The 17,056-nt window shown below is 46.7% G+C and overlaps 1 protein-coding gene across 1 annotated transcript in view; it reads right to left on the bottom strand.

Annotated features, from left to right (window-relative positions):
• Positions 1-17,056, bottom strand: part of GLT1D1 (glycosyltransferase 1 domain containing 1) — an 87,984-nt gene that overhangs the window by 57,179 nt on the left and 13,749 nt on the right. Inside the window, exons 3-6 of the mRNA XM_029058200.2 lie at positions 13,301-13,406; positions 5,580-5,631; positions 2,785-2,821; positions 158-214 (exon numbers count right to left, since the gene is read on the bottom strand). Of these exons, the coding sequence (XP_028914033.1) occupies positions 158-214; positions 2,785-2,821; positions 5,580-5,631; positions 13,301-13,406 (252 nt within the window). The remainder of the gene's footprint in view (positions 1-157; positions 215-2,784; positions 2,822-5,579; positions 5,632-13,300; positions 13,407-17,056) is intronic.

Below are 17,056 nucleotides of genomic sequence, written 5' to 3' on the forward strand. Positions count from 1 at the left end.
TATTATCTCCTGCATTTTTTCACTCCGCGTAGATCTCGGAGCCAGGCTCGATCACGTACCCCCGTGTTCTCTTCCGAACCAACCTGACGGGTTTGATGCACGGATAAAGGTTGATCATATCAGTTCAGATTAAAGCAAACAAAAAATCATCTTTTACCTGCCCTTTGAAGGAATGTAGTCCAGTTAAAGGTGGCATTTGGCTTCGTTGAAATCCCTAGGTTCGGAGGGGAAAAAAAGAAGGCAACGTATTTCATAAATCGGATTGCTGACACGAGTAAATAATTTCAGCTCGAGAACACAATGATAACGCTTGGCTCTTTCACGGGATCAACAAGCTCATAATGCTACAGAGAATTCTGTTAAATCTCTAACCCAGCAAGAGAAACAAGCAGCGTCTCATTTCAAACTGTAGAAATCGAAATAGCATCCTCGGCTTTTGTGTCAATCTGGGACTCAACTGTCATCTATACTATCTCCGGTGAACGCCTTAAAAATAGAGTCGCGGGGTTCACGTCTAAAGGTTAGTATTATTATTACATGCATTTCCTACTAGTTTAAAACAAGTCACCACCTACGCCACCTTACTGCTTGGATCTATAGATAGAAGTTACCCAGATAACTAAGAAGCTCATTACAGGCAGAGAATGTGTCGGCTAATTCATTCATTCACTCATTCAATAGTATTTACTGAGCGCTTAGAACGGACAATTGGGCAACAGATAGGGGCCATCCCTGCCCGATGACGGGCTCACAGTCTAAACGGGGAAGACAGACGGCAGGGCAACTCAGAACGAAACAAACACAAGACATCATCGTCAAGATGAATAGAATCAAGGGGATGGACACCTCATTAGGAAAATAAATAAGGTAATAAATAATATATACAAATGAGCACAGTGCTGAGGAAAAGGGAAGGGGGGAGAGCAGACGGTGGAGGTTGGGGGGGAGCAGAGGGAAAGGTGGGGCTCAGTCTGGGAAGGTCTCTTGGAGGAGGTGAGCTCTCCTTCTGTTGTATTGTACTCTCCCGAGTGAAGAGCCCTCTGCCTATTGTAAGCACTCAGTAAATACCACTGATCGATTAATCGATTGGAATGAATTACCAAGAAATACAGCTTTCCTTAATATTTGAAGCTGATATGGCGCACGTGGGGCTGAATTGATTCCCAATCGCACACCGCGCACCCATTTTTTTATGCCATTAGAGTGGAAGTTGTCCGGGCCAAGTGCTATCTTCACTTTTATCTCTGACTCATGATCATCTCAAAGCATCTTAGAAAAAAGCCCACTTCTTTCTTGATTGCAGTTCCCCGTGTTTTCTGTGCGCCTCGGTTGCCTCCCAGTTTTCAGGCGTGATACTGTATAATCTGAGGTTTCGCTTTACTGCATCCTAAAAACGTTTCCTCCGTCGCCCTTGTTTTTTGCAGCTCCTTCTACACTCACCTAAAGCATGTTTGGCTCTTTTACTGTCATCCAGTTCCTTCATGTGTCCCTCCCAGTGAAGTTGTGTTGAGGTGAGCGTAATTTCATTGTCAGTAGACTGAATTCTCGTATAACTTTGATGTTCAAGATCCTGTCGCACCGCCTGAATTATTTGCAGATCAGTTCAGACTTAAACCCCCTAATATGCCTGAAATGGGCAGTTGCCTCTAGACCGTGAGCTTCCTGTGGGCAGGAAACTCATCTACCACTTCTGTCGTATTCTCCCAAACGCTTAGTAGGAGTGCTGTGCGCACGGTATTTGCTCAATAAATATCACCGATCGATTAATGTACGCAAAAATACGTTAGGGAGATTTTGAATATCCACATAATTTGCACGTGCAACACAGCCTGAGTGGGAAAACTCCTTTCATAGAGGCTTGTATAGCTTCATCTGGCATTTGAGACATTTCTAAAAATGTGTAGTGTTTCAGGTTAATTTTACGCTTTCTCTACCCCTGATCTGTCTTGTGATATTTAGCCGCTGCCACTGATAGATCAAAGTTGGCTGAACTTTTTGACAGAATCGTTGTACGAGGATACACTTGTTTTCAAATTGTGAGTTAAGAATTTGAGCATCTGCCTCATCGAAACCGGTTTGAAAAAGTTAGAAAAATAATGAAAATTGAAGCAGGGTAGTAGATATGCAGCTGGGCTCGTTTCTAGAATGGGAACCCTATGAAAACTAGCAGGGATAGAGTTGGGGGCAGAAATACGTTCATTCGTTCATTCGATAGTATTTATTGAGCGCTTACTACGTGCAGAGCGCTGTACTAAGCGCTTGGCATGAACAAGTCGGCAGCAGATAGAGACGGTCCCTGCCGTTTGACGGGCTTACGGTCTGATCGGGACAGACGAGAACAATGGCCATAAATAGAGTCGAGGGGAAGAACATCTCGTAAAGACAATGGCAACTAAATAGAATCGAGGCGATGTACATTTCACTAACAAAATAAATCGGGTAATGAAGATATAGACAGCTGAGCGGACGAGTACGGTGCCGAGGGGATGGGAAGGGAGAGGGGGAGGAGCAGAGGGAGATGGGGGGGAAAGAGGGTTAAGCTGCGGAAAGGTGAAGGGGGGGTGGTAGAGGGAGTAGAGGGAGAAGGGGAGCTCAGTCTGGGAAGGCCTCTTGGAGGAGGTGAGTTTTAAGTAGGGTATGTCCCTTCTACATCTTTTCTTTACAATAGTGAAAGGTAACTGGATTTAAAGATCTCCAACGTGCAATAAACAGCAAGACAAAAAGGAGTCATAACATAGCCAAGTCACAGGAAGAACAAACTCTTGGATTCCTACAGATTCTTACCTTGATTTTGGACGTGAATCTTACCCTTGGCGTACGGCTTTTGAAAAGACAGGAAAAAGAGAAATAAATTTTGCTACTTCATTATAACCGTACCGACGAATACGTCACCCAGTGTCCTCGGCACACACTTCAAACTCCACGTCCACGCCCCCTAACCGGGAGTGGAAGTAGAATCTATCTCCGCTCGAGGAGGCGGGTGGCATCTGCCTTCCAAATGCCTAGAGTTAATCGAAGGTTGGCTCCAACCATCCAGTCCACAACTTCCCGGGGAACGGCAAGGCACCGCCGGGGATCACACGGCTAGGAGAACCTGCCGAACCTGTTCCCTCTCCTTCCTTACCTCCCTCAGCCCTGCGATAATTAAAGAACCACCAGCCGGGCGGTCGCCCGGTCCCACTCCGATCCCTCAAAATGTCGATCGGAATCACACCGCTTGGGTCCGCGGAGAAGCGCAAGCCCAGACGCTGCGCCGACGGCAAATCCTGATGCCAAGACGTGCCGGTTGCCACCCTACCGCAATGCAGGTGCAACTGGGGGCTGCCGGGATATGGCAGTTGACATCGGTACGGGACGTAGGGATCGATTAGGCCGTGCGCCCGTCGAAGGGCGGGGACCGTCTCTATCCGTTACCGATTGGTCCATTCCAAGCGCTTAGTACAGTGCTCTGCACATAGTAAGCGCTCAATAAACACTATTGAATGAATGTAGGGGAGAGATCCATTCTCCTTACTGCCACGGAAATGTGTGGACGCATCTTTGCCAACGGCTAAGAGGGGGCACCTCTCTTCCGGGAAGCGTTTCCCTCTGTGACTGAGGCAAAGGCACTGAGGTTTTAGAATATGAAAAATGGGAATGCTATTTTCCGACGGCAAGCCGCAGCACTCTCCCCCCTCCACCTTCAAAGCCCTTCTAAAATCCCAATCTCCTCCACCCGGCCTTCCCCAATTCATTCCCCGAGCCCAAATCTGATCGGCCACTTCTACCCCTTACGTGTTGATTAATACCCTCCCTGAGCATCGACTGATCAGCACGGCTCAGTGGAAAGAGCCCGGGCTTGGGAGTCAGAAGCGGTGGGTTCTAATCCCGCCACTTGTCGGCCGGGCGACTCTGGACAAGTCACTTAATTTCTCTCTGCCTCAGTTCCCTCCTCTGTAAAATGGGGATTAAGACTGTGAGCCCCACGTGGGACAACATGATTACCTTGTATCTACTCTTGCGCTTAGAACAGTGCTTGACACATAGTAAGCGCTTAACAAACGCCATCATCATCATTATTATTATCATCAAACAACCGTTATTGGCTGAGTGCAAGCTCAGCAATCTGAGCGACTGGGAGAGAGCACGTAAACACCAGCCCTGCCCACGGGGAGTTTACAATATAGTGGAGGAGCTTATAGGTATGATTATCTGTACGGTCAATTCATTCTGACTCCTCCGTCTGAAAGTATTTTCGTCTCTCACTCCCTCCTTATGGCCGGCGAACACGGCTCATGTTTCTGTTGTACGTTCCCTTGGAACGGTGCATTATGCTCAGTGGATGCGCCGTAATTCCCTTTACTACAGCTGCTACTGATGCACAGATTTTTGAAACCCACACGTGAAAAGTGCTGGAAAATGGGACTGTGGAATAATATGACATAGCGGTAACGGAGTAGGCAGGACAGACTGACAGGTAGCAATCAGGAAAAGAGTTAAGCGTGAAGAAGCTGCGGTGGAATCTGACTCCAAGTGGGAAACACGCTCGCCCCAGCTGAATCCGAGAGAAGCAGCGTGGCTCGGTGGAAAAGAGCCCGGGCTTGGGAGTCAGAGGTCATGGGTTCTGATCCCCGTTCCGCCGCTTGCCCGCTGTGTGACCTTGGGCAGGTCACTTTAACTTCTCTGGGCCTCACTTCCCTCATCTGTAAAATGAGGATTAAGACTGGGAGCCCCCCGTGGGACAGCCTGATCACCTCGTATCCCCCCAGCGCTTAGAACAGTGCTTCGCACATAGTAAGCGCTTAAATACCGTCATCATCATTGGCAGAACCTATGTAGATCCGGCCGAAGGAGAGGTGCTTCCAGAGGCAATTCCTGTTTAAAAAGCAAGAGCTCAGCAGGGGGGTTAATTCTTTTAATGATTCTCTTAGAGTGAAAACGGATATGTTTAATCCCTACCAAAGAGAAAACGGATTTAGGTGCTTGTTTGTTTTTCAACACCTATTCTATTGTGCCTTGGGCACTATTAGAAAACCTCTTAATATCTGTCCCATCCCGAATACTGTTTTCGTTCAATTATGTACCCAGTGAGGATTAAGTTAATACTACCAACTCATTTCACTTGCCACCTAGGTAATATTGAACCCAAAAGTCAATAAGCAAGTTCACTGAGAGAGGTGCCAAAGTCCCTACCCTGTTAAGATGTTAAATTCCAACTTGGAAAAGTGCATCCATCAATCGGATGGACCGTAACTTTTCAGAAAAGGCTGCCGATCTACGCACGACTGAGAATTGACTGCGTATCGTGTCTCTGCCAACTACTCTGAACGCTTCGGCAAAGCATACAAAATGTTTGCCTCTAATGTTTTGCTACTCTGCAACCTTTTCTTTTATTTACTTCCTTCTAAAACTAAGTTTTAGAGCATCTAGCGGAATGAAACACCGACAGAAAGGAAACCCAAAGCATTTCAGGGGCTCTAATGGACAGGATCAGTGGAAAATTTTCCATCTCCAAATGAGAAACTTCCCCCACCGAATGATTTCCCATTTTCCTCTAAATTGTGACTCGATTTCTATAATGGTAGAAAATAAAAACATACCCACTGTGTAAGTGCCATTTCCTTCATTGCATCTGTAAAAGCCACTGCAAACCTAATAAACGAAAATGATCGAAACCATTAGCATAAAGATAATTTACCGTCATTTGTGCGCATACGGCTCTTCGGAACAAGGTATTTAAGAACAGGGTACGAGTTGCCCAAGACGTTTCAAGTGAAGTTAGAGATATGGCGGGCTTTATTTTCTCGGTCATTCCTTCCCTCAGCAAATCTTTTATGAGGGCTGCTAAGAGCAAAATTAGCAGGCGGAGGACCCGATGAACTACGGCCTGGACGAAGGAAACAGTAAGGCAAAAATAGGAGAATGATGATGATAATAAGGATGGCATTTGTTAAGCGCTTACTATGTGTGAGGCACTGTTCTAAGCGCTGGGGGGGATTCAAGGGGGTCAGGTTGTCCCACGAGGGGCTCAGTCTTCATCCCCATTTTACAGATGAGGGAACTGAGGCACAGAGAAGTCAAGTGGCTCGCCCAAAGTCACAGAGCTGACCAGCGGCGGAGCCGGGATTAGAACCCATGACCTCTGACTCCCAGGCCCTTGCTCTCTCCACTGAGCCACGCTGTCAGTCTTCAGATGTGATAACGTAGCCCTGCATATTTGAGTCAGATACTAACGACGAAGACTCCACATATTTTACCAGTTCTCTCCTTAGTTCTCCTCCTACCTCTTTGGCAACTCCTTCTCTGTCTCTTTAAAAAAAAAATGGTATTTGTTAAGCACTTACTATATGACCGGCACTGTTCGGAGCACTGGGGTAGGTCCAGGATAAATCAGGTTGGAGATGATCTGTGTCCCACTGGGGCTCACAATCTTAATCCCCATTTTGCAGAGGAGGAAAGTAGGGCACAGAGAAGTTAAGTGATTTGCCCAAGATCACCCAGCCGGCGAGTGGCCGAGGCAGGACTAGAACCCAGTTCCTCCTGATTTCCAGGCCTGTGCTCTATCCACTAAGACATGCTGCTTCTCATCAGGTACGCTGCTCTGTCGCTGACTCTCCCTCTGCTTCTTACCACCTAAATGTGGATAATAATAATAATTACGTTGGTATTTAAGCACTTAGTATGTGCAGAACACTGTTCTAGGCACTGGGGTAGATACAGGGTCATCAGGTGGTCCCATGTGAGGCTCACAGTCTTCATCCCCATTTTCCAGATGAGGGAACTGAGGCCCAGCGAAGTGAAGTGACTTGCCCACAGTCCCACAGCTGACAAGTGGCAGAGCTAGGATTCGAACCCATGACCTCTGACTCCCAAGCCCGGGCTCTTTCCACTGAGCCAGGCTGCTTCTCTAGTGAATCTCAGGGTCCTCCTCTGGGTCCTCTGTTTTTCTGCCTTTACACTCACTTCCTCTGAGAACTCATCTGCTCCCATCACTGTTATTAATATTATGATGATTATCGTGTTCTGTTAAGCGTTTACTATCAGTCAAGCACTCTTCTAAGCAGTAAATAGCCGCTGTCCCACCTGGGGCTCCGCAATCTAAGTAGGAACAGACGTGGAATCTTCATTTTGCAACTGAGGAAACCGAGGCACAGAGAAGTTACATGATTTGCCCAACGTCAAACAGCAAGCAGTTGGCAGAGCTGGGATTAGAACCCAGATCCTTACCCGTACTCTTTCTACTAGGCCGTGCTGCTTCTCCCATGGCTTCAAGTACCACCTTGGATGATTCCCACTTTCACCTCCCTATCCTCCTCTCGACCTCCCTCCTTCTCTGCAGTATCACATTTCTTCCCGCCTCACGGATACTCCGCCGGCACCTCACGTTGACTGGGCTCAGAACGGAACTCGTCTTCCCTCCCAGATACTCTTCCACAGAACTTTCTTATTACAGTTGACGGCTTCACCATCCATTCTGTCTCTCAAGTCCATGCCCGATGGCGTTACCCTCGATTCCTCTTCTTTCCACTCCCGGATTCCGCTGCTTGTCAAATTCCGCAACGTTTCCGGGATCTGTCCTCTCCTCTCCGTCCAAACGGCCATCATTCTGGTCCAGGCGCTCGTCAAATCCTGGTTTGGATTAACGTATCGGCTTCCTCACGGGTCTCCCTGACTCCAGGCTCTTCCCTCTGCAATCCGCTCAGCTGCTCGTATCATTTTCCACGCTGCACACCTCTCGCCGGTCCTCAAAAACCTCAGACCGTTTTCCATTCCCCTCCGCATCAAGCAGAAACTCCCGACCGTGGGTTTTCAAGTACTCCGTCGGCTCTCTCCCCGTTACCTACCCACTCGCTTCTCCTACGACACGCCGGACTGCCTTGATCGCCGTGAACGTCTGCCGTCTCTCCCAAGCCTCTGAACGTTTGCTCGCGTCTTTCCTCCCGCCAGAAGCTCCCTGCCCCCTCAGAAGGGAAGATCGCTGGAGTTTGCATCCTCAAAACTTTTCTGAAATCACCTTTCTAGTTGACCTTCCCCAGTTAATTAATCCTTCCCGGCTTCAACCCCAACTGTCACTTTAGCACGTAAGTACTCTAAAACCTCCTACGGGACTTACGTTTGCATCTTACCACCCCTATTAAGGCTTAACTCATGTACCTACCCCTTTCTCTCCACCTACTGCCCATCTCTAACTCGTTTTAGGATCTTTCTCTCCTGCTGGATCGGAAGCTTTTTAAGGAAGATGATCGTGTCTTCTAATTCTACCGCATTTCTCCCAGGAGAAGTGCTTAGTACTCTTACTACTCCCAAGTGTTTAATTCATTGCTTTGCACCCAGTAGGAGCTACATGATACCTATTGCTTCATTAATTGAAAGTAAAAATGATGCTCTAGGTCAACCAGGCACACCTGGAGGGCTTCCGGTGCTTAGAAGAGTGCTTGGCACATAGGAAACGCTCAGAAATTCTGTAAAATGGGGATTCGTAATAATAACGTTGGTATTTGTTAAGCGCTTGCTGTGCGCGGAGCACTGTTCTAACCGCTGGGGGAGATACAGGGTCGTCAGGTTGTCCCACGTGAGGCTCACGGTCTTAATCCCCATTTTACAGATGAGGAAACTGCGGCACAGAGAAGTGACTTGCCCACAGTCGCCCCGCTGACGTGGCAGAGCCGGGATTCGAACCCACGGCCTCTGACTGTGAGCCCTGTCTCTACCCCAGTGCTTAGAACAGTGCTTGGCACATAGTAAGCGCTTGACAGATACCATGATTAAATTATTAACAAATGCCATCACTATTGTTTACGACCGCTACTCAAGTCTACGAAGGCATGTCGAGACAGACCTGACTCTCAGCAGGATTAATTCGCTGACTGATCTCTCCAGAAAACGGACTCAGAGGAACCACAGATGTAAACTGCAGAGTCAAGCATTTAGGGGCCACGTCGGCACGGGGCAAGATATTTTGGGAAAATTCCACTTGGGGCCCAGATCTTCACGAGTCAAATCAAATTCTGCTGCCGAGCTACGTACTGGGAAACTGGACTGTGCACCCCGGATAAATCTCTGGGGCGCTACTCTAATTTTGCCACCCAGCCCAGTCTGTTACATTAATAGCCATTTGATCGACATAGTTTCCTTTCCCTTATAATAATAATGTCGGTATTTGTTAAGCGCTTACTATGTGCAGAGCACTGTTCTAAGCGCTGGGGGAGATACAGGGTCATCAGGTTGTCCCATGTGGGGCTCACAGTCTTAATCCCCATTTTCCAGATGAGGGAACTGAGGCCCAGAGAAGTGACTTGCCCACAGTCCCACAGCTGACGAGTGGCAGAGCCGCGATTCGAACCCATGACCTCTGACTCCCAAGCCCAAGTTCTTTCCACTGAGCCACGCTGCTTCTCCTGATGATGATGATGATTGATGATGATGATGGGATCTGTTAAGCGCTTACTATTCATTCAATAGTATTTATTGAGCGCTTGCTATGTGCACAGCACTGCACTAAGCGCTCGGAATGTACAAATCGGCATCACTATGTGCGAAGCCCTGGTCTGAGCGCCGGGGGCGGGGGATACAAGGTGATCATCCGGTTGCCCCACGTGGGGGGTCACAGTCTTCATCCCCATTTTCCAGATGAGGTGACTGAGGCCCAGAGAAGCGAAGTGACTCGCCCAAGGTCACACAGCAGACCAGTGGCGGAGCCGGGATTAGAACCCGCGACCTTCTGACTCCCAAGCCCGGGCTCTTTCCACTGAGCCACGCACCTAATCTTGTTGCCAGTTTAGAGAACCCTCAGGGTAGAACCCAAGTCCACGTAGGCCGAGGTGGAATGAGGAGAATACCCCTGAGATGCGAGTATTTCCAACCAACGCCTCCAAGCGCTTAGTACAGTGCTCTGCACGCAGAAGGCGCTCAATAAATACTACCGAATGAATGAACACCTGCCAGTTGTCTGCCCTAGCTCAGGCTTACCCTCTTGAGCACGGCTTAGTGGACAGAGCACGGGCCTGGGAGTCAGAAGGTCACGGGTTCTAATCCCCGCTCTGCCACTGGTCTGCTGTGTGACCTTGGGAGAGTCACTTCCACGGCTCCAGGCACCAGTTCCCTCATCTGCAAAATGGGGATTGAGACTGTGAGCCCTACGTGGGACGGGGACTTTGTCCAACCTGATTTGTCTGGATCCACCCCAGCGCTTAGTACAGTGCCTGGGACATAGCAAGTGCTTAACAGATACCGTCACTACTACGATTAGTAAGCAGAGAAGCAGCGTGGCTCGGTGGAAAGAGCCCGGGCTGGGGAGTCAGAGGTCACGGGTTCGAATTCCGAACCGCCACTTGGCAGCTGTGTGACTGTGGGCAGGTCACTTAGCTTCTCTGTGCCGCAGTTACCTCACCTGTAAAATGGGGATTAACGGTGAGCCTCACGTGGGACAACCTGATGACCCTGTATCTCCCCCAGCGCTTAGAACAGTGCCTGGCACCGAGTAAGCGCTTAACAAATACCGACATTATTATCATCGATTGGACTGTGAGCCCGTCAGTGGGCAGGGATGGTCTCTGTTACCGAATTGTCCATTCCAAGCGCTCAGTACATTGCTCTGCACATAGTAAGCGCTCAATAAATACTACTGAATGAATGATTATTGAATGATGACAGAAGGCACTAATGTTACATCCTCTTCATGCCTGCTAGTGAACATGCAAGAAATCATTAGGGTCGTTAAGAAGCAGGAAGATTCTTGTTGGAAAGGTTTGCAATTTGCCACTGGTTTTGCAGTGAACAGAGACAACCAGTAAAAAAGGGTTGGCAGAATCATTCATTCATTCAATAGTATTTAGTGAGCGCTTACTATGTGCAGAGCACTGTACTAAGCACTTGGAATGGACAAATCGGCAACAGATAGAGACAGTCCCTGCCCACTGACGGGCTCACAGTCTAATCGGGGGGAGGGGGGGGAATCACCTTGAAAAGCTTTAAAATCGGGCCTGGGATAGTTTAGAGAGAGTGACGGGATCCTGGAATAATTAAAGAGGCTAAGAACCCATTTTTAGGAAACATAAGATGGATCTTATTTTCTTCCTGCCTCTCAAATGGAATGCGATTTCTGCCGGGCTGGGCGACAAATCAACTGAGGAGGTTTCTCCTCGTCGAAGGTATTGCAGTCCTGTGAGTTTTGCTCTCTAAAGTATTAATTTCATTTTCTACATAGCTAAATATTGCCAATTTTTCCTCGATGCACTTTTCGCACACAATCCACTCAAGCTTTTGTACTCCCAACTACTGAATTTTATGTATTATATATATATATATACCTATATATGCATATACATATATAGGTATATATATATATAATTTAGATTACATAGCACTTTGATAGTTCTAAAGAAATTACACTTGGCACCAGTTTTCCATAAATTTCATGTACTTGCCGTACAGTTTATGCAATTTACTTCAAGCACTTTACATTAATAAGAAGAAATATTGTTGCTCCAAAGTTCACCAAAAACTGGAGAGATGAAAACATGCCCCGCAGGAATACAGCCACCATTTAAGGGAATTTGATTAAAAATGAAACACTCATTATAAAGCTAGACACAGTTCGATATTTTGTTTTTATAGAATACGGTGGTATATCATGCTGGACAAGTAATCTATGATTCATGCAACTTTTCTGCCCGCTATCTCGCAATCAATAGTAAAAAAAAAATAATCAATGTTCGTTTTAATAACTATGCAATGAATAATACTAGCGATAATACTCCGGGAGGGATTCATTCGATATTGCTTTAAGAAAGCGGAATTATTTTTCTTTTATAAGATGATACATTATATGCCCACTGAATGCAACTAAAGATAACATGTTTGAGGCGTAAAATCAAAATCTATATTAGTACAGCACTTAGAGTTGTGAACTGATTATCCTAAAATTTACCTGGCCCTACCTACGTGTGACTCAAAATTACCCACACTTATAAGGGCACAATCCAAAGGTCCAGAGACTTCCCAAAATGTTATAATTAAACTGGTTGCCTAAACTGTTACCAAGTGAATGACGTTTTCCCAATTTTTCAAGATTCCCAGTAGCACTGGCATTTACTGAGTGCCCAACGTGTGCGGTTCTTTAGAGTAGGCACTTGGGAAGAAATACAGAATAAAGAAGTCACGTGTTCCCTGCCCACCGAGAGCTTACACTCTGATGGGAGAGACAAACGTAAAAATACGTGCAACTGAAGTGGGTCAAAATGAAGCATAATGAGCGAGTCCACAGAGAATAATGAACTATATCCAATGACTAGATTTACTTGCATAACTTCCCCGCTCCAATTTTCGAGGAGGAAAGAAAATACTGTTTTTGAACCATATCATTGCAATTAACGATAGCGGTGCTAGCAGGGAAAGAGGGAGTAGGAGGAGGATGAGGAGATGGGTGAGAACAGGACACTAGAGCAGGAAGGGGAAGTTAATTCACTGAGTTCCTATTTTATGAAGTAAGCTAGACTATAAACTCATTGTGGGCGGGGAACGTGCCTACCAACTCTGTTCTAATAATAATAATAATAATGGTGTTTGTTAAGCGCTTATTATGTACCAAGCACTGCTCTAAGGCTAGGGTAGACACAAGGTAATCGGGTTGTCCCACGTGGGGCTCACAGTCTTCATCCCCATTTTACAGATGAGGTCACTGAGGCACAGAGAAGTTAAGTGGTTTGCCCAAAGTCACACAGCAGACAAGTAATCATAATAATATTGGTATTTGTTAAGCGCTTACGACGAGCAGAGCACTGTTCTAAACGCTGGGATAGATGCAGGGTAATCAGGTAGTCCCACGTGAGGCTCACAGTCTTCATCCCCATTTTACGGATGAGGGAACTGAGGCACCGAGAAGTGAAGTGACTTGCCCAAAGTCACACAACTGACAGGTGGCAGAACCAGGACCCATGACCTCTGGCTCCCAAGCCCGTGCTCTTTCCACTGAGCCAGGCTGCTTCTCAAGTGGCGGACAGAAGAGTTCTATTGTACTCTCCCAAGTGCTTAGCACAGTGCTCTGCCCCGTAAGCACTCAATAAATATCACTGATTGAGTGCAAATGAAAAGACGCAGTCTCAATTGTACTCCTATTACCTTCCTTTTCCCTCACCCCTACTCTGCCCCTCCTTTTCTTCCTCCTCCCTTTATAGCTAGACTGATTCATAAATGTGACCCACAGAAATACCCCACCCATGTTTCAATATAATCAAAACTGTGAAAAGTGAAGCAATTATTAAATGTAACATTTATTGATTATAATAATACATTTGTTAGAGAATTACTTCTAGATAATTACCTGGCTTCTTCAAGAACAGACCCCATCACCTGATTCTTTTCGCCATGGTAAATATCTTCATTTATATCCGTGCCACCAAAGATGATTCCAAAAGGAATTCCGTGACCTGCAAAATAAAGATAATCACGGTCTAGGACCCAGTGTTGAATCCGAGAAGCAAGGGAACAGAGAGCTAAGCCACTGGAACTGTCTTCCCAGTGACCTGAAACATCTCTCCTCAACTCCACGAAACAAAACCTTCTCCCTCTAGACTTCAAGGCTGTCCATCCCCTCGCCCCCTCCTACCTCTCCTCCCTTCTCTCTTTCCACCGCCCACCCCGCACGCTCCGCTCCTCCGCCGCCCACCTCCTCGCCGTCCCCCGGTCTCGCCCGTCCCACCGTCGACCCCCGGGCCGCGTCCTCCCGCGGTCCCGGAACGCCCTCCCTCCTCACCTCCGCCAAACTCATTCTCTTCCCCTCTTCAAAGCCCTACTGAGAGCTCACCTCCTCCGAGAGGCCTTCCCACACTGAGCTCCCCTTTTCCCTCTGCTCCCCCTCTACCCCCCCTTCACATCCCCTCAGCTAAACCCTCTTTTCCCCCCTTTCCCTCTGCTCCTCCCCCTCTCCCTTCCCCTCCCCTCAGCACTGTGCTCGTCCGCTCGACTGTATATATTTTCATTACCCTATTTATTTTGTTAATGAGATGTACATCGCCTTGATTCTATTATTTTGTAAATGAGACGTTCATCCCCTTGATTCTATTTATTGCTATTGTTTTTGTCTGTCTCCCCCGATTAGACTGTAAGCCCGTCAAAGGGCAGGGACTGTCTCTATCTGTTAAATAATATTAATGCTGGCATTTAAGCGCTTACTATGTGCAGAGCACTGTTCTAAGCGCTGGGGTAGACACAGGGGAATCAGGTTGTCCCACGTGGGGCTCACAGTCTTCATCCCCATTTTACAGATGAGGTAACTGAGGCCCAGAGAAGTGAAGTGACTTGCCCAGAGCCACACAGCTGACAAGTGGCAGAGCCGGGATTCGAACCCATGACCTCTGACTCCAAAGCCCGTGCTCTTTCCACTGAGCCACGCTGTTTCTCGATTACCGATTTGTTACCGATTTGTCCATTCCAAGCGCTTAGTAAAGTGCTCTGCAAATAGTAAGCGCTCAATAAATACTATCGAATGAATGAACTCCAACAGACTGATCACTACAATCTGTCAGATCCTAATTTTGACATTTTTCTCGTCCTAAATTAACTTAAATGTCTCTCGACCAATAACCGCTGCCTGTCTATCCTCTGACTGCACAATTTCAGTTTGTGGATTATGGAATTTCCTCACTGAGGAATAAGAACCTAAAGGTCATATATTTCTCAAGAGGAGTAGACGTAGGTCCTCTTGTCTCGGCCTGCTGTTGTTTCAGGGGAAAGAGGGAATCAGGAAACCGGGATTCTAGTCCCAGATCTATAAGAAGAAAGATATCTACTGGGAAGAACTGCGGCCCATTGGAAATAGCACAGGATCGGGGGTCAGAGGAACTGAGTTCTAATCCCGGCTTCGCCCCTTACCTGCCGTGTGACCTCGGGAAGTTACTTTAATGTCTCCGTGCCTCGTTTTCCTCACCTGTAAAACGGGTATTAAACACCTGTTCTCCCTTCTGCTTTGTTAGTGGGCCCCATGTGGGACCAGGACTGTGTCCAATCTGATTACCTTGTCTCTACCCCAGCACTTAGCCCGGTGTTTGGCACGTAGAAAGCACTCAGCACATGTTATTATTGCTAGTATTACTGCTAATATTACTATTATCGTCATTAGTATAGTTACTGTTAGGGTTATGTCATCGATGGTGAAATTTTCTGACCAAAAAGCCACCACCCAGCCGAAGAGGATCAGCAGGAATCCTGAAAAATATCTAACAAGGGCGACAGAGACCACAGCTTTGGCCTAGGGAACCATCTGCCGGCCGATGGCACTTTGGCACAGGATCGACATTATATTGAGGTCACTGTCCGTAAATGGGATGTGCGTGTAAAAAAAAAAAAATAAAATCCGTGCACGCCCTCTGCAATGGGACATACCGCTGACCATTTATTCCTTCATTTCCTTCCATACCCTAGTGGTAACAACATCAATGTCAAGGAGGGGCTGAGTGGAATTGAGCAAAACAGAAGCAGCGTGGCTCAGTGGAAAGAGCCCGGGCTTGGGAGTCAGAGGTCGTGGGTTTGAATCCCAGCTCGGCCACTTGTCGGCTGTGTGACTGTGGGCAAGTCACTTCACTTCTCTGGGCCTCAGTTCCCTCATCTGTCAAATGGGGATGAAGACTGTGAGCCTCATGTGGCACCACCTGATTACCCTGTATCTGCCCCAGCGCTTAGAACAGTGCTCTACACATAGTAACCGCTTAACAAATACCAACATTATTATTATTATATTACCATATACATTTTTTCTTAATGCACAGGTTCTCGGTCTTGAAGTGCCAGAACCGAAGCTAATCCATCATTCCCGATTGGAAACTCCATTTTCAACATCATCTCCTCATCCTCATCATCACTTGATTTACATAAATTAATGAGTGGTTAGGCAGAGACGGTAATCCCAGGCAAAATCCCCATTGTGTAGCCTTGACCTTTAGAAGGATAAAGTTCACGACCCAAAGAGAAGACTCCAAATCAACCACCTCCACGTGACGTGTGGAGGTTCTTTGCGATGTGGAATCTCTAGCCATCTCCCTCGAGAGGAAGTCAAAAGGGAGAGCATGCAGATGAAATCAATGAATCAGACACGTTTATTGAGCGCTTACTTTGTGCAGGGCACTGTACTAAGCTCTTGGGAGAATTTAAAAAAACTCTTCGAAATTCTTCTGAAAATAAGAGTGTAGGACAGAGCATCAGCTAGGCAAATGAGAGCCTGCAGAGCAGAAATTCACACCGGCTACGTCTAAAACAACCGTGTCTTTATCAGCAGTTAATTTTCGGTTTGTTTTAGTAACCCTTCCCTTTCAGTAGCACTTGGATCGTTCTTCTGTAATGAAGATTGGCTTAGGCCATCGTTTTCCACTCCAACAGCTAGATTTGGGTATTGACTGTAAGCTCCTTTTGGGCAGTGATTGTATCAGCCAACTCTATTATACTGTAAGTGCTCAATAAATATCACTAATTGATTGAGTGAAAAAAAATGTGATGAGCACTGTACTCACTAAGGAGGTTTATTGCTTAGGAACTGCTTCTGACCACAAGGAACTTAAAGTTTAGAAGAGGATCTTACATCCCAACTACGCTCCTTATTTTTCTCACCATCACAAACAAAGCAGGGGTCTTTCCAGTAGTGAAATAATAGATGTCCGCCCCTTATTAATAACTTATTGCCAAGTCTGTGTTAGCTCTAGCAACGAGATGGATTATTTTTTCAAAAATTTCACAGAGTATTGACGAGGACTGCCGTAAGAGTTAAATCTACTGAAAGGTAAACGGGTATAAAATGACGCTTCCAGATTTTTAGTGGTTTTTCACCATTTCTCGATGGTTCCTTGGTTCCCTTTAAGTCCCATTTCCCTGGAAATTAGAGTAGAGATCACAGATAGTCTGTGTTCTCATGGTGGTGTACGTTCCTTTTCATTTATTCCAGAAAGGACCCAGGAGCTTCCTGCTTATTTTGACCACTTAGTTTATTCGCTTTCATTTCCACACCAAATCAGTATGGATATTGCTACTCCAGGTAGTCTCCAGGTTTCCATTTCTCAAGGACAAAAGCTAGACTGAGAAAAGGAAAAAG

Source organism: Ornithorhynchus anatinus, chromosome 2 (assembly GCF_004115215.2).
Source record: "Ornithorhynchus anatinus isolate Pmale09 chromosome 2, mOrnAna1.pri.v4, whole genome shotgun sequence".
In the NCBI taxonomy this organism is placed as follows: Eukaryota; Metazoa; Chordata; class Mammalia; order Monotremata; family Ornithorhynchidae; genus Ornithorhynchus; species Ornithorhynchus anatinus.